This window comes from Panthera uncia (assembly GCF_023721935.1).
Source record: "Panthera uncia isolate 11264 chromosome B3 unlocalized genomic scaffold, Puncia_PCG_1.0 HiC_scaffold_1, whole genome shotgun sequence".
In the NCBI taxonomy this organism is placed as follows: domain Eukaryota; kingdom Metazoa; phylum Chordata; class Mammalia; order Carnivora; family Felidae; genus Panthera; species Panthera uncia.
In genome coordinates this window covers 20907249-20930617 of record NW_026057582.1, presented here as the reverse complement: position 1 = coordinate 20930617, position 23369 = coordinate 20907249, and the positions used below count along the sequence as shown (strand labels likewise).

The 23369-nt window shown below is 42.9% G+C and overlaps 1 protein-coding gene across 3 annotated transcripts in view; it reads right to left on the bottom strand.

Annotated features, from left to right (window-relative positions):
• The window catches only part of STON2 (stonin 2), a 144688-nt gene that overhangs the window by 50735 nt on the left and 70584 nt on the right, over positions 1 to 23369 (bottom strand). For 2 of the 3 annotated variants that reach the window (XM_049612388.1, XM_049612387.1), the window contains one exon: positions 1893 to 2063. The exons of the other annotated variant lie outside the window; for it this stretch is intronic. In XM_049612388.1, the coding sequence (XP_049468345.1) occupies positions 1893 to 2063 (171 nt within the window). The remainder of the gene's footprint in view (positions 1 to 1892; positions 2064 to 23369) is intronic. 3 annotated transcript variants of the gene reach the window in all.

The following is a 23369-nucleotide window of genomic DNA, read 5'->3' as shown; positions in this document are numbered from 1 at the left end:
CCGAGCACTTGATCGGGGAGTGAGGCAGGTATGGTAGGACTGGTGAAGTTTTAGACCTGAACACGTAGGAACCAAACCGCAGACACTCGTGAAGGCTAGAAGCGCTACCAAGCGCGGTCAACTCTGCGGGTGGCTTGGAGTGGCATCCGTCTGTTTCTCAATCACAACTCAATAGAGTCGAAAATATAAACTTCGCATCCCAGGTAAAATTACCATAATCGTGCCCACCCTCACTAGGCAAAAAAAAAACAACAACAACAACAACAACAAAGTAAGTGACATTCTTGGATGGTCTCTTAATGAGCTGGCTGATTGGGCTGCAGTCAGACTATGCTTTTGATTAATTAGCCAAGAGGAAAGCAAGGCTATAAGAAAACAAACTACTCGTATGATCACCACAGGAACCTTGATAATGATAATGATGACGAATTACTCATTTCTTGTCAACAAAAGATAAAATGTATCGTCCTGAAACTCAGAAGAAGGGTATGCAATCTAAGAAGGGGATTTTCCCCTGCCTGTGCCCCTCCCCACTTACACACACACATGCACACACAACTTCATACCCTTCTTGGTACAGTACTTTTTAGGGCTACTGTTTACCGCTGCTCTGAAAACCTACCTATGTGATGTACAGGTTGCTCCTTATAGAGAATCCTTAAGTTGCCTGCACAGTGGTGCCAAGAATGAACCTGTACTACATTTGCAGGGACACATGGGCACAGGCCAAACTTCCACATGTGTCATGGGAGTGCCTCAGCTTTGGGCAGTTTCTACTGCAGTTTCTAAGCCATTCTCTTACAAAACCCCCTTAGCTCAGATGTAACCACAATACAATTCCTCAAGGCTAAAGGAATGGGGCCGTCTCAAATATACTATAGTGGTGTAGTTTCAAATTCACATTACACTTCTAGCTTTATCTTTCCTACAACCTTTTTCCTGAAATCTCCCCAGGTAGTAAAGTTTGGGCTAGGCCAGGAACCAGAGGCAGCAGTTTCATTCTTTCCCATGCCAGTGCAATCAATGGCTTGTGTTTAGAATAAATATTTGAAACTCAGAAGCCTGCTAACAATGCAGCACTTGATTACTCTGAATTACTCTCACCCACAGCAATTGAGGGAGAAGTCGTTGGCACCAGCCCCACGCAAAAAAAAAAAAAAAAACCTGCTTCCCAGCCTCCTCCGTTTGCCTTCCAACCCTCCCCTCAAAGAAGTCTCAACACACTACACAAAGATCTCAGTTTTCTCCCTTAAATACCACATGAATCCCACATTGAACATCTGACTTTCTTCTTCCCACAGCAGCACAGATTTACTGCAATACTTTCATGTTCATATATATTTAATTAGACCAACTTATCTTGTAACTCTCTTATTCACACCCCTCTGCCAGCATCCTTCATTCAACACTGAAATCTTTTAAAAAGGGTTTTCTGTTTGCTCATTTTAAGACAAAATGTCATCTTGGTCTGTTCTAAAGCTATAGTAACAAGCTACTTTTCAATTTAGTCAGAGGTGCCCATGTATTAAAATGGCCACAATCCTTAGCACTTTCCTTCCTTCAAAAGCTATCTGGTAAATGATATTCTTTGGGTTTCTTTTCTTTTCTTTTCTTTTCTTTTCTTTTTCTTTTTTTTTAGGAGGGCCAAAAGGGTAAACTGTACTAACCAGAAATAATTAGTATGTTAAGTTTTGTTTCAAGGCCAGACTAACAGGTTACAAGTTCTAATAAACCCTGCTGGGGGAAGACATTTCTTTGTCTTGGGACCACTGAGAGCAAACAAACAAAACACCTTTAATTCCATCAGAAACTCTCCCATCTAAATATAACTGAAAAGAAAAGCCAACACCAAAGCAAATGAACTAAGTGGTCCCGCTGCTGGCAGCCCTTACCATTGGGAGCAGAGGCCCCCTCCTGACCCACGCAGGGGCTCTGGCTCCTCCTGGGGTGGGGTAAGGGTGGTGAGGGGTCCAGGACTTGGGTGCAGGTAGAGGTATGCTCCGTGCATGCTTGAACAGGACTCACCGCCGTCTGCCTGCCTGTCTGCCACTCCGTCCTCTCGTCTGGGTGGGAAGGGCCAAGATGAAAAAAAAAAAAAAATGTGCAGGTTACTCACTGGCCTTCCCAGGCGGGCACACCCAGGAGGAGGAGAGGCCAAGCACAGACAGGGAGATTCTTCAGAGGCCATGCCTGAGATCTTGATTCTGATTCCTTTTGTTAATACTTCCTGAACTTTAAACCCAATCTGCACCAACATGGGTATTTTGGGGGAGGCCAATAACACTTGGGTAATTAGATTCCAAGAGCTTCATGCAGAGGTTACTTTGAAAAGGCAGTGCTTTAGTGCACGTACTTTTAAATTTAATCCTGAAATTTGTTTCCGCTGTGTTTGAGCATTAACACTAGACTAGGAAATGAGAGTAAGGGGGCAACCTTGGTGCAGGGGCCTGGAAATGCCTGGAGCAGGCAAACCTGGGTGTGATTAAGACAGTGAATTTCTCTATCTTTTAGGCACTAAATTTTAGAGAAACAGGATTCTCAACAGTCTCCTAAAGTCTGTGAACCTTGCCTTGTATAAGAGACACAGGCTTGAAATAAATAGGTATGCAGAAATCAAGATTTTAGAAATGGATTCCCACTGAAAATGCAAGACCTTGTTACCTGATAGCCTGACTTCTGATAAATCCTGAAATGAAGCCTTTCATAAATGGAGGGACCCTTCAGTAATTTGTCCTTTTATCAATAGAAGGAGATGGGGAGATAGAGCCAAGGGTGAGGAGGACGGAACTAACCCTATTAGTACCGACTGTGGACGAGGTACTTCTCTTACCTAATCCTGAAAATGCCTTTCTGAGGGAAGTATTCTTCCTCTTTCACATGTGAGCACCCTGAGACTCTGAGGTTAGGTAGCCTGGCTAGGGCTCAGCCAGCTAGGGAATGGAAGACCCAGGATTTGGACCCAGGTTTGCTTGAATCTGAGACCCAGACTCATCCACCAGGTATGTCACCCACAGTTATGTCACCCACATTTCCTGGTATTCCACCAGGTATGTCCCCCACAATTCCTGAAGAAATAGTCACCTTTTCTCCTCTTGCAGTCCACCTAAGCCTAAGTTACCTTTTCTTAAATTTTTACATCAGTTCCAAAACTGATGTGCCGTGAAATACAATTCTGCAGGATATTAACAGGTGTAACAAAGGTTAAAAAGAATGTACTGTATATGTTTCTGTATGGTAGCTTTTCACAATCTTTAGTATACTACCATATATGGTATACCTCCAAGCTTGACACTTGGTGTGCCACACGTCCTTTCCTGAAGCCTTTGTGAGCGGGAAAAGAGGATCTTTTGGGTTGGGGAAACACTGTTCTAGAGATGGGTCACTGTTGTACTTTTCTCCCCCTCTGCTACAATCTGAATGTTAGCTTCCTTCCAAAATTAACATGTGGCACCCTAATGCCCAAAGTGGTGTCAGGAGGTGGGGCCTTTGGGAGGTGATTACATAATAAGGGTGGAGCCCTCATGAAAGGGATTCCGAAGGGGTTTCCACACAGTCGCCTAGCCCCTTCCACCATGTGAGGACACAAGGAATCTTCCACCCACAAGAGGACCCCTGCCTGACCACGTTCCCACCCCAATCTCAGATTTCCGGCCTCCAGAACTGTGAGAAATAAATTTCTGTTGTTTACAAGCTACCCAGTCTGTGGTATCTTGTTACAGCAGCCCGAGTAGACCAGGAAATCTTTTTTCTTTTTAATTTATAAAAAAATTCATGACAAAAAAATTCAAACAGCATACAAGGGTATAAAGGAAAAAGTGAGGATCTACCTATTCTTTGTAACCACCAGTCCCACTCCCCAGAGGTAAGCATTCTTAGAAATTTCTTAGGAATCTGCTTTAGAAATTTTTATGCATATGAAGCACACATGAACACCCTTTTTAAGATATCACATTTGGGATTAAAGCATACCCACAATGCATTATTTGGCACTTAAAAAAATGTTAAAGATAGAGTTGAGATTTTTCATATCAGCCTACAGAACTGCTACTGATAAATCAGAGAAAAGCAAAAGGAACATCTATAATATGGGATTACTGCTTTATAAAAGTGTCCCCTACCTGGGTCACAGTATACCTCAAGACTAGAAGTCACAATGCCCAGCCTCGCCTTCGGTTCTGTGTAACCTCCACACTTGACACTCATGTATAAGATGGCAAGAACCTAAACCCTACCTCATATCACAGGTTGTCGTGAGGATCAGTAACAATGACGACAATGACATCCCAGCCACCATTTATTGAGCAGCTACTCTGTGCCAGGCATTTTTCTTAATGCCTTCTATGTATTAATTTAAGCCTTGCTCTCAACAACCCTGTGAAGTAGGTATTACTTTAGACCCATTTTACACATTGAAAGAGCCATCTCCCACTGCATACCCAGCACACAAGTGCACAATAAATGCTTGAAGTTGTATCAATTAAGTAAACATGATGTCAGCAACCTTGATCTTTGACACAATATACTCCTCACAGTGGCACTGTAAAGCGGATCCCATTTTTCCCTTAACAATGTTATAATTAAGGGTTCTGTTCCCAAACCTCACCTTGGCTTACTATAAATTCTAGACATAATAAAGTCTTGTAGAAACAGAGCTACAACAAATCTCATAATCATTCAAAACAGCGAAATGAGGTTCCATGGCTCAGAGCATTTGAGAGATTGGCTGCTACAACCCCTCCTCTTTCTTGATCAATGAAATCATATCCAGAAAATATGTGGGTCTTCTCTAAGACCTTGTTACACTATCTCAGCATGAAACAATTTTTAATTGTGCATACATTTCAAACCCATGTGATTAAGGGACTCCAACATAATTCTATATGTATATACAAAATATACCGTATCACAAATCTGACACAACATTAACACACACGTTAGAACAAGCATCGGACATTTAATTAGAAGTAGTTTTCCCTGCCTCCTTAGAATTTTAAAGGTCATGTCAGGAATGGTGTGACTGACTCAGTTCTCCTAGAAAGACTAGGAATAATGTGAATACCATCTTATTCTCTCAATATTTTCCTATAGAAGCCATAGGCCTTCAGAATTAGTCCACTGGGTACTTTTCCCCTACACATGGTGGTGGCAGCACTTCTACAGTTTGAGGCATCACCCTGGGCCTTAGCTTTAGTTCGGGGTGCCCATGCTTTGACCCGATCCTCCTGCCCATCTCTCTCTCATTCTTTTCTTTTCTTTTTTTCCTCCCCATCTACCTTCTCAAGCAAAGAAAGCCTTGACTCCTTCCCTCCTCCAGCTGTGACTCTCACACCCATATTAGACTCTGGTCAACAGCACAGTATTGAGAATGCGATAGGATCTTATTCGTTTGGGGGGGTATTTGTCCCCCATCCTGCCCTCTTAATTTAGCACAATCTTCACGTCCAATGCATTATTTCTTATTCCCAATTACATCCAGCCATGACCATCCACGAAGAAAGAAGTCTACGCCAGGAATGGATGGCGCAGCACTGCTCTGACATATGCTACACACTTAAAAGACACGGAATGCTTGTTTCAGCTGCTCTGCAATCAGCAGTTGGGAAGGGGGCGCCTGGGGGGCTCAGTCGATTAAGTGTCTGACTTCAGCTCAGGTCATGATCCCACAGTTTGTGGCTCTGTGCTGACAGCTGGGAGCCTGGAGCCTGCTTGGGATTCTGGTTCTCCCTCTCTGTCTCTCTGCCCCTCCCCCACTCACAGTCTGTCTCTCTCTCTCAAAAATAAATAAACATTAAAAAAAAAAAAAGGGTTGGGAAGGAACAACAGTGCTCGATTGCATCCAAGACAGGGTTTGGGTCCCAGTTTAGTTATGTTCTGATGAAGTCAGAGGTCAGAGTTCCAGTTTCCTGGTCTCTAAAGTGAGAATCATCTACCTCATAAGGCTGTGATTAAAGATTAACTGAAAGAAGTATGTAAAACATTTTGTAAATGGCACAGCACCACACAAATATCAGATAGTGACCATCACGGCTTCCAGCTCTCTAAATGTGTTGGCGGTGGAGCACGATAATCGCTTTAAAAGAGGAACCAAGTTGTTTCTGTTGTTCATCATCTCCCACCACATGGCCTACTCAGCTGCTGTTCCCAAGGGAGGTGCATCACGATATTAACTGGCAGGTGAGCATAGATCCAGTAGAAAACAGACCAGCTTAATTTCATGTGGACACAGACGTTTTCCTCCATTCTTGCTTTATCAGATTTTCTGAACTACTTCCTTTTAGCATAATTATAAACCTTTTTGCTTTAAGCCTTTAAACTTTTTGTTATAGGGGCACCTGGGTGGCTCAGTTGGTTAAGTGTCTGACTCTTGATTTTGGCTCAGGTCATGATCTCATGGTTCATGGGTTTGAGGCCCACTTCGGGCTTTGTGCTGACAGCACTGAGCTTGCTTGGGATTCTCTCTCTCCCTCTTTCTCTGCCCCTCCCCAGCTCACACACATGCTGTCTCTCTCTCAAAATAAATAAACTTAAAAAAAATCTTTTTGTCATAAAAAATTTCAAGCATATATAAAAGTGGAGAAGAAGGTGTAACAAACCTCCATGTATACATCACCAGCTTCAACAATTACCAACTCATTCACATCTTGTTTCACCCATTTCCCTCCCCATTCTGGATTATTTGGAAGCAAATTTTCAGTATCATATCATTTTATCCATATACATTTTTGCAGGTATCTCTAAAAGATAAGGATTCTGTGTGTAAACATAACCTAAATATTACATCAAAACTAAACTATAATTACTATATTACTGTAATCCAATATCCGGTTAGTGTTTAAATTTCTACAAATCTTTGAAAGATTTTTTTTTTTTTTTTGTACTTTGGTCAAATCAATTAGGCAACTGGTAGATACATGTTGTCTTTTCTAATCCAAAGCTTCTTCATCCATCTTTATTTTTTTTTTCCTTGCGATTTATTTGTTAAAGAAGCTGGTTCGTCATATAGACTATCCCACGACCACATCTTGACAATGGTGTGATTTAACATGTTCGTCTGCCCCTGTATTTCCTGTGAATTCACAGTTAAATCTAAAGGCTTGACCCAATTCATGTTTGGTTTTTGGACAGAATTGTTACTTGATAGGTGTTCTTGCGTACTTCCATCGGGAAGCAACTCATATTTGATTACCTCTGGTGTGTGCACTTGGCAGCATTGAGAATCAGCGTCGAGGGCATTACTTCATGGGGACTGGAAAATGGTGATTTTTCTCCCATTACTTCTTCATTTATTAAATTGGATGCTATTATTATTAAAAGTTGATATTTGACTGAAATGAAAGCATGAAATGAAATGAAATGAAATGAAAGACAAAAAAAGAAAACCATTTTTGTCTGATATATTTTAAACAATATATCAGTTCCTTCCTATCTACATATCTCATTAATAATGAAAAGATAATTTTAAAGTTTAATTAAAAAAAAAACTACTCGACTTCTAAGGGAAACCTTCAATCAAAAGGTAGAGGAGGACTGGTCCATGGTACATCATTCAGATTCAAATGTGATTCCTTCAATTGTGAGCTTTTTTTTTTTAATTTTTAAAAGTGTTTATTTGTTTTTGAGAGAGAGAAAGAGTGTGAGCAGAGAGAGAGGGGCAGAGAGAGTCAGAGACACAGAATCTGCTGCAGGCTCCAGGCTCTGAGCTGTCAGCACAGAGCCCGATGTGGGGCTTGAACCCATAAGCCATGAGATCATGACCTGAGCCAAAAGCAAGAGTTGGACACTTAACCGACTGAGCCACCCAGGCACCCCACAATTGTGAGCTTTAGGACTTTGCTCAAGGTTTTTGGCATTCTTACCTTTATTTGGCATCCTTATTCTCTTTTCTCATCTATAAAATAGGCATAATAATGCCTATCTTATGACTCCTGTGAGGATTTATGCAAAGAGCCTGTTCCAGTGGCTGAAAAATAGTAGATGCTCAATAAATTATAGTTACTACTAGTTGTACCATTGTCTCCCCTGTAACTTGCACAGTGCCTGGCAAACAGCAGTAGCTCAATAAATGCTGGGTGGAAAAAGTGTTGATTCTTTTTACTCTGTCCCAAGCTGATGGTGCTTTAATATTTCAAGACATTGGGGATACAGATGTGAACAAAAACTCCCGTTCATGAATTTATGCAGGATTGGAAGAGGGAATTCTTTGCTCCCAGGGGAATTATTCCAGTTGGCTCTTTTGAAAATAAGACCTATTAGTAACCCATGGGGTCAGGACATGAGAGGGCAGCACGACGAACTCAACTACATGAGAAGACATGAGAAGACATCAATTTTCACCAAAAGGAAAATATACCAGCATTGTCATCATATTTGACCTGAGGTGCATTAAGGCCTCACTCAGTGTGGTGGGTTTAACTGTGTCCCACAGAAATGGAGGCTAAAGTCCTAAGCTTCAGATTTGAGAATGTGACTTTATCTGAAAATAGTCTTTGAGAATGTAGCCAAGTTAATACGAGATTTTACAGCATTAGCGGGGGGTTCTAAATCTGATGACTGGTGTCCTTATAAGAAGGCACCAGTGGTATCAAGGTACACAGGAAAAAAGACGGGATGAAGATAGAGTCAGAAATTAGTTATGCTGCACAAACCAAGAAATGGCAAGGATTGCCAGTAACTACCAGAAGCTACAAGAGGCAGGAACGACTGACTTTTCCCTACAGCTATCTGAGGGAACATGGCCCCACTGACATGCTGTTTGGGATTTCTAGCCCACAGAACTGTGAGAGAAAAAATTTCTCTTGTTTTAGGTCACCCAGTTTGTGGTAAGTTGTTATGGCAGCACTAGGAAACGAATATATCCAGTGAACCGAGACCAAAGGTATAGACCAATCAGCCCACCTGTGCCTGTAACTGTCTAGTGAGAAAGAGGAAAGGAGAGGGGGGAATCCCAGACAAGAGAACCTGTTCCATTTTAATTCATCTTGTATCAACTGGGCCTATGACTGACTCTTCAAAGCTATGCAAGTACCAGCAGGCAAGCCTGCTTTACCTGAAAAGCAAGTAGGCAGAAGTCATGGAACTTGCTGGCACTGACACTTTGGGAATGAGCATGCTCTCTGTGGAATCTGGCAGGCGGAAAGGGGCAACAGTGCTGTCCAGGCAGGCGTGGTGGGGACAGCGCTCCAGCCTAGGCATCCACCTTTCTATCCTTAGTGTATGTCAGGAAGGCTCTATGGTCTAAAGGTGATGCTCCCAAACACTCCGGTAGTCACCTAATCATGCTGAGCCCCAGCAGACCACCCCTCAACAGTAAGAAGTCAATGCAACGGTGTGGTAGGGGACCTGGCACGCAGATGGTACTGGCTTGGTACCCTCTGCAAAATCATTGTCTGGATATCTGCAAACAGAAAATTGTGATCGGGGCCATTCACAAACACTCACTGGGCCCCCTTTGTGTGCCAGGCACTGGGCTGGACACTGGGAAAATGAAGAATGAGCTATAGTCTTCGATAAAGTGATTGGATGGGACGTGGGATCAGAGATGGCTTTTTTCCTTAAAATGTCTTTTCATATTATAATAATGTTTTACAATAAAATGCTTAAAGTTGAAACTCAGATCTAATTTTTTTTAAAAGATGTGGGAAAAGCGGTCACAGGCAGCTGTTCTGTTATTTATTTATTTCACAAATATATATGTGTATATATTTACAACACTGCTCAATCCTTCAGCAAGGCAATGCTCCAGGCACCTAGGGAGATAGTGCTGCCCTCCAATTTACCCCCACCCACACTGCACGCTAACATGGGGTCAGTAACACATGATTTCACACTTAATTGGTAGCTAATTATTTCAGATGTGCTAGTTTTATTTTCCCGGATTAGCTCCCCCACAGGAATTCTCTCCTTTCACACCATCTACTCAAAAGCCCACCATGCCCCAGGATTAGCTGGCCTTGCAGATGGAACTCTGTGACTGACTTCTACCTTTCCAGAAAACGAGCCATGACAAGCTGCCCCAGTGGTTATGTTAGGGCAAGGGAGGAGGCAGAAGAGACTGTGACTAAGCATCCCGCTCACTTTTAGGATCTGTTTAATCATTTCCTATTGGTTTGCCCTGAAATGGCACCACTGAGAGCATAGGGCAAAACATGCGAGTGGGTCTAAGGGATCCACCTATGAGGCACCAGCGCCCAGGAGACAGATGTGAGCATGCGTGTACACATGCGTGCATGTGCACTGGCATGCGTACAACACCTGCAGCCTAAAGCCAATAAAGGCCTTCTCAGCGACTTTAGAATTTTATTGTCCACTGTGGCTGCCACAGATGCTTGGGATACTTGCTGGAAGCAACGAGGAGAATTGGCCCCACACGTCTCGGAAATGTGGGGGCAGGCATATTAAGTGACAGACACTGTGCTAAGTTCTTCACATCTACTCTTTTATTTATTCCATTCAGAGGCGCTACCAGGTCGTCCTGACCCTGTTTCAGTGGTTGGGAAACTGGCCAGAAGGGGCAGAGCCAGGATTGGATCTCGTGCCTTGGTGAGTCTAGCAAAGACTTCCTGCATGACCACAGTTCAACGCTATGGCCATATGTGTTGACAGAACCAGGATCAAGCAAAACTGTTAGTCCCCAGCCTTTTTTTTCTTCCATACCCAAAGCCATTGCTCACCAGTAGAAGCACTGAACTTTGGAGAATCAAATGATTCCACAAGGCTGGCCTCTACACATACCTCCAGCCTTGGACAGAGGAGAAAAAGAGAACCCCACTGTTAACTACCAAAGTAAGTTGAAAAGCTGCATCCTCCCTCCTCTGCATGCTCAGCAGCTAATTGAGGTTAGAGCCATAGAAACCAAACAAAAGGCTCCCAGGAGCCCACACTGCCTAGCCTAACTGCTGCCAGCCACTGTGGGAAGAGAAAAAGGGAGCCCCTCCCTCCTTCATTCCTCAACAGCTTAATGAAGATTTGGCCTGTCATCTTCCCAGGAACAAATTCTGTGGCTATCTGAAAGGGACTGATTTTTATTCTCAAACAACATAGCAGATCCGCCTTTGAAACCAGAGTCAGCAATAAAATGGGTCATAAACATGTATATGAGGTTATAAGACCTGAGAGGTGACTGGATTTCTCCCAGCCCTAAAATGAAACTCCTTAGGAAGTCCCTCAATGTCACCACTGGGGAGGGAGGGAAAGTTGGTGGAGGTCATGGCTTTCACTGTGCCACTAATACAGATGGCACTTTTTAGGCCAGGACCTCCTTGGTCTTGAAGCTACAGGCTTAGCTGCCTGATGCCATGCACCAGCAAATGAGAATATCCAGCTTTCTTTGCAAGTTAGGCATGATTCTGAAAAAAAGCCACATTCACACTCTAAAATGTCCACGATTCTAGCATACAAATGGCAGACTGAGGGACTGACCAACTGAATGAATAAATAAGTACCATAAGAAAATACTATCTTTGAATCCAGCAAAGAAAACCCAATCATTTTCTTCTTAAAGTTATTTTTTAATCTTCTTTAAATCCCTCTTTCAGGGAGAGAAATTTCCCGGGAAGAAGCTGTCATGATTCAGATATTAGAATATTTTACTATTAATATCTCCAAGGGCCTTGAACTTCTTTGTCGTCTTCGAAGAACTAAGCTGACAAGTTGGCTATTTCTGGGACTAAGCATGTCTAGCTGTTTTCACAAAGGGAAGAAGTTATCACATGAAAACAGATAGGTTTTTCCTTTATGGGTCTAAGACATGGTGATCATAATAACTCTAATTATTATTAGTGACTCTAAAAATTATCATGATTTTATTGGACGATATGACATCTATTAAATACATCTACTATATCAAGTGTTTTTCTTTGTGTATTATAGTGTTTTTATTCACCTTCATAACAACCCTCTAAAACTGTTACTAGATGGGTCTAATTTTGCATATGAAGACACTGACGCTTGGGGCCCCTGGGTGGCTCAGTCGGTTAAGCGGTCTGATTCTTGATTTTGGCTCAGGTCATGATCCCAGGGTGATGAGATGAGCCCCAGGTCAGGCTCTGTGCTGGCTGTGGAGCCTGCTTAAGATTCTCTCTCTCTGCCCCTCCCCTCCTCAAAATAAAATAAAATAAAATAAATAAAAACACACTGAAGCTCAGAAAAGTTAAGTGCATTATACAAAGTCAAACTGCTAGTAAGTAGGGAAGCCAGTGTTCAAATTAGGCAGCTAGCCTCCAAAGGACTAGTGGGTAGATGGTAAAGTGATACCTCATCCACTGCAACGGTATATGAACACAGCACGGGTTGTCTCTCTAGGAAGTGCTTCCTTCAAAACAAGAGGTGTTCAGGCAATGACTACCAGAGTGAGAACTTCAGCTGCACTTGGGATTCAGGTCCCTGGTGATACTCAGCTCTTCCAATTCCACTGCATTGCACTACTTAGTATCAACACGCTTTTATTTTCTAGGTTTGGACGGATCCTATAGATAGATTTTTCCTCTTTGTCAGAAAGTATGTCATTCAAAGAGCAGAGGATCAGTTTGTGATCCCAGGTGATATCCCGATTCCTATCTAAAGAAAAGGTCTTGGTTTGCACACCTGTTCTGAAACTGCCTCTCTGCCTTCGTCTTGGAAGCAGACGGCAATCTGAGCTTGTCAAAGTTTCTGTTCTAAAGCCAGTCTCTGCAGTGGGAAAGATGCTACACGGCACCTGCAGTGCACATTACTCTCAAGCAAGCTCCAGTCAGAATGGATGTCAAAGTTCAAGCACGGCCATGAGGCTAAAGATAATCCTGATAATAAGAGGCCAGGTAAGACTCCATTAAACCAGCCTTACATAAGTCACCGTGGTGCCTCCAGAACATTAGTAACTGGCCAAACCAATGCCCACGTCCTCTCTGTTGGAAGTGCTGAATCTAACAAGTACCTATAAAAGAGAAGTGAAATAATATATTTGTTGAAAGATGGTTCATTTTTCCTCCCTGTTTTTTTCCTTCTCTTCATTTACTTAAATATTAGGACACCATTCAAGTCTCACCACACATTATACAGCTTTCAAAACAAAGGAGTTTGATAACGTGCTGAGTTCATCATCCAGCCATGAATTAATTAAGGTAAGAATCATGACCAAGTTTCTAGAACCTCTAAAATAGTGAAAACAACCACCTTTTATTTTTCTGAGGGCCCACAACTAGAATTCTAGCCCTTAAGCAAGCTCTTCATATCTGTCTCCCTTTCTGCTTCCAGTTCTTTACCAATGTCTCCAAAATGCCTTTCCTGGGCATCTGGAAGAAAAGGGATCTTCCTTTAGGGATCTGAAGCACGTGGGCTGTTGTTACTTCCACAAGTGAGGCTGGTGCAAGGAAGCCCTGGCAAGTGGAAGGCAGAGATAGAGCAGGGGAAGAGCGGTGAAGAATAAACACGCCAGGAGGTTTGGAAACACCCGACAGCAACCGGTGTGCCACCACAGGGAGCCAGGCTGCTCTCCTGAATAAAGACGTACTGCCCCTTCAAGCCATCTCACTTCTAAAATTAATAAGTACTGGGGCGCCTGCATGGCTCAGTTGGTTAAACGTCCGAGTCTTGATTTCAGCTCAGGTCATGATCCCAGGATCGTGGGATCTAGCCCTGCATCTGCCTCTGTGATGAGCATGGAGCCTGCTTAACATTCGCTCTTTCTCTCCCTCTGCCCCTCTCTTCCACTCACGTGCGCACACACACTCTATCTCTAAAATAAAAAAAAAATTAAAATAAGTACTAGGGATGTAATGTATAACATGATGAGCATAGTTAACACCACTGTAGGATATACAGAAAAGTTACTAAGAGAGTAGATCCTAAGAATTCTCATCACAAAGAGAAAATTTTTTAATTTTCTTCTTTTATACGAGAAGATGGATATTAGCTGAACTTACTGTAGTAGGCATTTCACAACATATGTATATCAAATCATTCCATGGTACACCTTAAACTTATACAGTGATGTAAGTCAGCTACTTTTTTCAATAAAACTGGAAAGAAAGAATGCCTTCCTTCCCAAAAGACTGGCTGCCAATTTTAACTACAAGAGTCAGCACTAAAAATGTGACCCTTTCCCTGTATGAAGACTGACAAGAGATACTCTCCAAGAACCAGCTCTCTGTGGTAATGGAAAGGAAAGGAAATAGGAAGAAAGAACTGAGAGAAAGAAAAGAAGAAAGTAGGGAACAAGAGATCTTAGTACAAACCCTAATCATGATGCTCTCAAAACTGACCAAGTATGTCTTCCCCACCCTAACATTCCTGCCGTTTCCATCTAACAAGATGTTCAGGGACGGTCTGGAGAGACCGATGAAACAGAAGAAGGTGCTGGTTGAAGAAAAGTCACTGTTTCACCTCTCAAGAGCTGTTCTTTCTTTTGGTTCCATGGACACAGCTGGACTGTCAGTCCTGTGGCTACATGAAAAATCCTGCATCTACAAGGGAGATACAGGACAGAATGGAGGGAGGGGAAAAAGATCTAAATTAGAGGGAGACCAGGATTTCAAACCACAGCTGTGCATTCCACAAGCTTCATAAATAATATTCTTGGATTTACTATGGAGTCAGTCCTGTCAAAATTTACACTACAACTTGAAACCTAATTGAGGAAGGTCTTTCAAAAAAATGTCAACATGAGGGGTGCCTGGGTGGCTTGGTCGGTTGAGCGTCCAACTTCGGCTCAGGTCATGATCTCACAGTCCGTGAGTTCGAGCCCCGCGTCGGGCTCTGTGCTGACAGCTCAGAGCCTGGAGCCTGTTTCAGATTCTGTGTCTCCCTCTCTCTCTGCCCCTCCCCTGTTCATGCTCTGTCTCTCTCTGTCTCAAAAATAAATAAACGTTAAAAAACATTTTTTAAAAATGTCAACATGAGAAAAGGCAACATTGAAAAAACTGTTTTGTTAAGAGTAAGAATTAATGAAGCATATTTAGGGGAGAGAGAATTTAGTGATGTGGGAGAGAGACAAATACACAATATGCAATGGGGTGGTGCTTGAAGGAGCTAGGTTCTTGATGAGGCAAAAGGATCAAATCAAAACTTTGGTTTTTAGCAGAGCTTAGCAGCATAGAGACTGTGAATATCTGGTAGGAGTCACCCAGGACTGACAACTGTCCAAGGGTATGGTGGCAGGTCAGGGTTCTCTGACTGAGAACTCTAAGGCTACTCGTAGAGTATTGAAGAAAAAAACTGCCCTTGGGGTCCAGCCAGGGTTGGAAAGCAAGTGAAACCAGGAAATCACCCAAGAAGTTCCAGCTGAAAATGAGATCTGAAGCTTGGTATGTCGTAGAACAGCTGAGAAGACAAGTTCCAGTAATAGCTGACATCTATATAATGTTCCTGGTTTATAAGGTAACTTGACATTGCCTACTTCACCTTATTTCTCAACAAATCCTGTGAGGTAGTCAGGTAGAGTGGGTATCACTATCACTGTGTTCCCGATGAAGACATGGAGACTTGGAGAGGTGAGGTGATTTGCCAAAGTCTTATCGCTGCTAAGCTGGAGAGCAAGCCCTCCAAATGCTCATTTCACTACACCACGACCTCAGAGTACTGGAAATATCATTAAGGGAAAGATAGACTTAAGAGGACATAAGTCAAGGGCCAACATCAGCAGTGTGATGTGCATGAACTGGGCAGACGGTGGTAGAAGTGGGGCACTGGAGGTTCACCTAAAAGTGTGGAATGATGGCAGCTCAACAGTGGCACCGAAAGTAATTTAGGGGAGTGGGCATTACACTAGTCCTCCCAAGGTTTGAGAAATTAAGGCCACTGAGAGAGCAGGGGAAGCCAGACTCCTTCAGGACAAGGAATTATGAGGAACACACTATACAGGCAGAGAAGGCAGGAATATTTCCTCACCAGCAGCTAGGGTTCAACAGCTACAAGACGGCTTGGGGTAGAGTGAGTGTATGCATTAGTGAGTGAATAAATGAATGGAAGCCAAAGGAGCAGGGCAGAGGGTTCTGACCTCCAATACATGATCAGCAACAGCACGGCTGAGCAAGATTTCAGGCCAAGAGGTGGTAGGGTTCCATCAGTGACAGGAAAGGAGGTAGAAGAGGTCATGGAACCTTCCCAAGATTCTAACTAGAATATTAGCGTGAGGATGTGAGAACTTCTGCGAGCTTCAGCTGAGAGAGCATACATCAAAGTAGCTGATGGTGCCTGGCAAATGGTAGGTACTCAATAAGCTTTGGCCAAAGCTGCAATTGAGTCACGTGGACCTTGGGGAGTTTTCTCCTCACTGTTGACTTGTCTCTCGGTGAAATGTTTACTGATACTATTCTAGGCAATGTGTCTGAGGTGATCTAATAAGGAATCAGACATTGGCATTGCTCTTACCCCCAGGGCACATCTGATAGAGACTACAGTATAATCGGGTGGCGAATATTCACTTGGTCAGCAAATAATTATCAAGCATCCGCTATGTGCCAGGCACTGGTGATACATCAGCAACATCACAAAGTCTCTGCACACACAGAGTTCATGTGGGCACGACAATCAGAAACAGGCAAATATCCTCAGGTGGGGTTAAGTGCAATGGAGAAACACAAGCAGGTAAGGAGACAGTAAATTGGGTGCAGGTGACTCTGTGTTAGATGGGGTGATCCAAGGAGGTGGTAAACGAGCAGAGACCTGAATGGAATAAGAGAGCAAGATGTGTGAAATTATTGAAGAAAAGCCTTGCAGACAGAGGGAACAGCAAGGGAAAGAGCCTAGAGGCACAGAACACCAAGTGGGCCAGTCTGGGATGAATATGATAAACAAGAAGTTGGTAGGGACACAGTAGAGCTACTGAGAAGTGACTCCTACCTTGGGGTGTTGGTGCATCTCTGGGGCGCATGACAAGGAATCCAAGGTGGCTTCCCAGAGGAGTAGGCACTTGGGCTGGACCTTAATAGAGAAACACCATTTGTACTCGTGGCAAAGGAACACTGCAAAGCAAAGTCCAAAGGGAGGAAAGCAAAAGGTGTATGTGTGGAGAACAAAAAAGTTTGGTTTGGATGGAGAGCACATTTGATAGAGGGAAATGGTTAAAAATCACACTGGAAAGGTAAGACAAGGCCAGAATTGAGGGAAGACGGAGTGGGTAAGAAATGGCAGAAGGTAAGGAGACATGTAATTTTTGAACATGTACTATCCACTAGGCATGAGGATAGGTACTTTGTAATTATTTCACTTAATTTTTATTTATTTCAATATATTTCTTAGTAAATACTTCCTGATACACATTGTCAGCCTCATGTTATAGGTGAGAAACAGGCTAGGGAAGGTTACACCTGAGTGTAACTCGTGGATGTTGAGGTAAGGAGGTCAAAGTTTGGGCAGGGGAAATCACAGAAGGTTTGTAAACACAGGAGGGACATGGGCAGCACCATGCCACCCTGGATGAAACAGGCTGCGACTCCAGGACCAGGGGACAAGCAAATGACAGTTCAGATCTCAGACTGTCAAATTCTGGGATTAGTGGTCTTATTTCTCTTGTATTCCCAAGGCCACAGGGCACAACGCTAGGTCTACATTAGGTTGTCAGATCTTGATTAATAATCTACCTGACCTGAAGTTCAAAAACAAGAAAAGCACAGCACCTGTTCAATGTACTCCTCCTTGTCTTGTGAGTGGGGTTATGTGTGAGACACCTGGGCTGTTCTTTCTGACAAGTCAAAAAGGAATGACTTACAGGTCCTTTGACACTGAAAAGTTACATTTGTTTGTTTTAAATAAAACAGATTGTAACACACCAATACAATGGAACACTACTCATCAATAGAAAACAATGAATTACTGATACATGCAACATGGATGAGTCTCCAAATAATTATGCTAAGTGAAAGAACCCAAATTAGAGAGGCTACTGTATAATTCCATTTCTATAAATTCTTGAAAGTGCAAACAAATCTGTATAAGCAGAGAGTGGGTACCTGGGGCGGGAGGTGGGGGGACAGTGAGAAAGGGAGGGTTACAAATGGACACGAGGAACTATTGGGTGTTCCTCAGATATGCTCATTATCCTCATTATGGTGATGACTTCACAGATGTATATGTGTGTCAAAGCACATCACGCTGTACATTATAAATATTCATAATATAGTCTATGGCTATTACACTTCAGTAAAGGTGGGGAAAAATATAATGGTGTAGAGCTTAAACAGGGGCCCTGTAATCGTATGAATTTCTATAACTTTTGTGGCATAGACTTCTCATGTTCATAAATATTGGTGTCCTCTGCTTTCTGGCCACATACTTAGGCCACATTTTCCAGCCTCTCTGGCTGTAAGGCGTGGCCAGGCCCTGAGCTCTGCCAATACGATATTCTCCTTTCCCTCCCACCCACTACCTGACTGGAGGAGACTCTGAGGACACATCGTAGCTTGGGTCCCTGAACTCTGGAGCATGGAACCCTGTCCCCATTCTGCATTCACAGTGGTATGAATGAGAAATAAACTTGGAACCATATAGAAACACTGAAATCTTGGACTTGTTAGAGTGGTTAGTCTCCTAGACAAGGACATTATATAAATAATAATTAATACTTAGCAATATAATATACAGTCTATTAAACCTATAAAGTATAATGTAAAGTGTATCATTAGTATAATGTGTTATATAGTACATATTAATAAATTAGTGCATTAATATTCCTAATACCAACATTAATATTGGTAGCAGAACAGAGAGCAAACCATTGAAACTTAATAGGCCTTAGTTTCCTCCTCTGTGAAAAGGGAGAAGGTTTTTCTGCTTATCTCACAGGCTATAATAAAGAATAAATAAAATTATGTATGTGAAAGCTTTTTGAAAATAAGCGTATCTTTCACCTACAATATAATTACCATAACTGCTATTATGAATATCTCTATTTTATTTCCTGAGGCCTAGTTTATGGTTTTACTTCCAGTGAGGTCCAGGTGACTTTTCTTTGTTCCAAGCCAGAAAGACCTCACCCTTAGCTCTAGTAAGAGCCTCATACTTGATATGATATGAGAAGACAGAATCTGAAGACCATTCATGGGGACCATTTTTTTTGGTACAAGACGGGAGACACATGGGTAGATACATTCAAATGTAAATTCATAGATAATGGATACATTAAAAAAAATAAAAATACTATCCACTATTCTTTTTTTTGTTGTTAAAAAAATTTTTTCAAGTGTTTGTTTATTTTGAGAGAGACAGAGACAGCGCAAGTTTGGGGGGGGGGGGCAGAGAGAGAGGAAGAGAGAGAATCCCAAGCAGGCCCTATTGTCAGCACAGAGCCTGACATGGAGCTTGAACCCATGAAACTGCGAGATCATGACCTGCGCTGAAACCAAGAGGCAGATGTTTAATCGACTGAGCTGCCCAGGCACTCCTACCACCCACTATTCTTCATATTAGGGGCTTCATTTGTATTTTCTCATTTTATGAGTTTTCCCCCAAAATCTGAACCTGAATTTGATTTCTGGAAGGTCACAAGGGAAGTGACGAAAGACAGATGTATCGATAATTGAAACCATCACTACTGGAAAAAGGACCTGAAATGTCACTGAATGCTAACAATTCACCAGCAGCAACAGAGGGATCACAGCAGTATGGGGCCTGTACGCGCCCACTCAAGAACTCCAGTCAACTCCTGGGATTTGTTTCAGACTCTCCTGGGTAGTGCTACCATGCACATAACAACAAAAAGTTGTGCCAATATCATATTTGAAGTGGGTAAAGTAGGACAACTTCAACGAATGTCACCTCTTCATTTTGGAATTAGTGACCTTAATCTAAACGATGCCACAGTTAACAGATAAGCCCAGAATCTCAATGGCTTATTACAAGATTTACATCTCACATCTGTCAAGAATCCGCCACGGCTCTGTCGCACATCATTCCAAGGCCCAGGCCGGAAGAGCGGCCCCTGTCTAGACCATCAGACTTACCCCCAAGCATTGGTGGGCACTGCCCTAAGGATTCAGATGCTGGCTAACATAGGTCTCAGTATTTAAAAGTACAGACCAAGCTAAAACCTGTTAAATGAAGTGTATCCTATCCTCCTCGATGAGTATGTGTTCATAACAAACCAGAAGGCCAAGATGGAATGGCAGCTTGTTGGACCCCTTGGGGCTCCACACAGAAACATCACTGTGTAGGAGGAAGTGGCCCCGCCTGAGGCTTGCCCCCTTCCTTCTCCTCCAGCCCAGCCCACCCCAGCCTGCACTGGGGAGGCTCCCCCTGGCCCCACACTCAAGCTCCATTCTCAGCCCGTCGGCCTGGGGCTGCACACACCAGTAGTGTGGGCTGTGCCCGGGTGCACAAGTCCAGGACGAAGCCAGGGAGCAGGCCTGTGGCTCTGTAGGAAGAGGGTCCTGGAGTCCTGGGTACAGGGACTGTGCTCTGGAAGATGGGAAGTGAGGCCCAGTGAAGCCAGAGGAACACCAAAACAGGGTCCAAGCCAGGGTCTGCCTGAGGGTGACATGTGGGGGCTCTGACAAAGGGAAAAGGAGTGGTGTTGGAAGCACACGGAACTCTGTGCCTGAAGTATCACGTCCACCTGCATTTCACCGACCAAGCCTGATGTCAATGGGGCAGGAATATAATATCATTCTGCAGGAGTGTATATGTGTGTGTGTGTGGGGGGGGTGCTACATCAGAGAGAGGGATGGTGAATATTTTCACCAGGAATAGCATCTTCTTTCCTTAGACACAGTACTGGGATGTTTAAGGAAGGAGGGGGGAAATATTCAGGAGTTTGAAAATAAACATTAACAGCTCACAACTGGTTGATTTCTAAACGCAGTGAAATGGCAAAGTGCCTTGCAAATAGCAAACACTCAGTGAAAAGGGGGGAACTGGACTGAAATATGCCAAAGTGGAAAATGCCCCCACATTCCCAGCATCCTCTGCAGGAAAAGGACAATTACTTGGCAAAAGGAAAACAGTAAGTCTCCCGGGATACATTCTGGCTCAAACTAATAACGTGTTGCTTGAGGCAACCAATTTGTACAAAACAAGCCAATCCTGAAGTCGGGGGGTGGTGGGGCGGAGGGGGGGAGGGTGAGCAGGCGGGGCATGCAAGTAAACCTGGCAGCTGCTCCCGAAACCCCCCGCTGTCCTCCCTCCCACCTCTTCTCAGGAAAGCTTTTCCTCCGGATCTCACTTCTGCAGAAAAAAGGCAGACACGAGTAGTTTCACAGGCATGTTGAGTGAGCCCACCCTTCAGCCAATGAGATCTGAGAGAATAAAAGAAACTGCCTTTCTGTAAAGGTAGTTTATAAAAACTAGCCAGACATAAAATAGAACATATTTGGGGCTTGATTTAGCTGTTTCTCTACAACTTTAAGAAATTTTCTTACCACAGACTGGATGCTAGCTCTTAAATAGGAGGAATTCTAAAAACTACATTATATTGCCATCATCACAATGGCAACTCCTTACCATATTCCAGGAACTTTATGGACCTGGTCTCATTTAACCCTCAGAACAAGCTTGCAAGGTCAGTATTACCATTATTATTTCCATTCCGCAGCTGAGACACTAAAAGTCAGTATGATTAAATAATTTGCTGACGGGGCACCTGGGTGGCTCAGTTGGTTGGGTGGCCGACTATAGCTCAGGTCATAATCTCGCAGTCTGTGAGTTCAAGCCCCGCGTCGGGCTCTGTCCTGGGTGCTCAGAACCTGGAGCCTGCTTCCGATTCTATGTCTCCCTCTCTCTCTGCCCCTTCCCTGCTTGCTCTCAGTGTCTGCCTGTCTGTCTCTGTCTCTCTCAAAAATAATAAACAATAAAAAAAATTTAAAAAGAAAATAATTTGCTGAATATCACAGAGCAGGAGAGTAGCGGAGATGGTGTTGGTCTATCAAACCCAGAGAATGACAGCTTTCCATTACACTGTAACTACCTCCTGCCAAGAATAAACAACTAGCATTACATCAGTGAAAACTTAAACACAAGTACATGACTGCAGTATCTGAAATACTAGCCACCCCCCTCTAAAGCAAAGAGGCCAGCACTCAATACTCTCCCCCAACAAATAAGCCTGCCCCAAACAGACACATCTATCATATAAAAACTTTCAAAACAGCTTCTGTAACATATTTAATTTTCTAAATTCATTTTTCATTTTTTATTTTTTCTGATTTTTAGAGTGATCTAGGAATATTATACATAATTCAGATTTGCAGAAATATAGTAAGGAAAGTCCCTGAGATAATCAATATTATCAGTTTGGGATATATCTTGCCAAACTTTTTTCTATATACTTAGATATATATACACACACACACGCACACACAGACGAATACAGAAAAAGTATATATAGGCCAATATAGCAAAATGATTATACATTCTATCCTCTAACCTTTTTCTTTTTTTTTTAATGTTTATTTTGAGAGAGAGAAGTGGGGAGGGGCAGAGAGAAAGGGAGACAGAGAATCCCAAGCAGGCTCCAAGTTGTCAGCACAGAGTCCGATGTAGGGCTTGAACTCACAAACCATGAGATCACGACCTGAGCCAAAACCAAGAGTCGCGCCACCCAGGCACCCCTTTAACCTCTCTTTTTCAATTAACAATATAATTGGATCACTTTCCCTGACTGCATAGCATTCCATTTTACTTGATTACTTGGTTGGATATTTGGGTTTTGTTTGCTTTTACTAATATAAACAGTGCTGCATGGCATACTCAGGTACATGTCTAGTTATTTTCTAGCGACAAAATAACAGTTACAGAGTGTGACATTTAAATTAATACTAAGGGTTAGAAAGGTCTTTCCACACTCCAGGCATGCAAAGTCACAATTCTCCACTCCCAACACAAGAATGTTTTCAATTATTTACACTTTACCAAGCTAACAGATATTCTTGTTTAATCTGTACAACTGAATAGGGATTAATCATCTCTTTATATCACTTCTTTGCATTTCTTCTTTTATGAACGAACATATTTACTTTTGAACTAGCATGTAAGCCAACGAGTCTAGCAGGACCCACCAAGCCATTCTGTAGACAAGCAGGTGAAAAGGCTGAGCGAGGGATTTATTAAGCATAAGCAATTCCTTTCCCCTTAGTATAGCTGTGGCAAGTAGGCTCTAAGTGGAGCATCAGATGCAGATTCCAGTTTCTATAGCAAGTCACACTGCTAATGATGGTTCCAGAAAGACTATAGATGACGAGTGTATAGTGTCAATCTGCATATCTTGGGCAGGGAAGGGAGAAGACTTTTAAGTTGTGTTTGCATCATGTTATGGGCTGAACTGTGTGTCCCCAAATTCATACGTTGAAATGTTAACCCCCTAGTACCTCAGCATGTGGTTGTATTTGGAGATAGGGTCTTGAAAGAGATCGTTAAATTAAAGTGAGGTCTCAAGGGTGGGCCCTAATCCAGTATGACCATCCTGT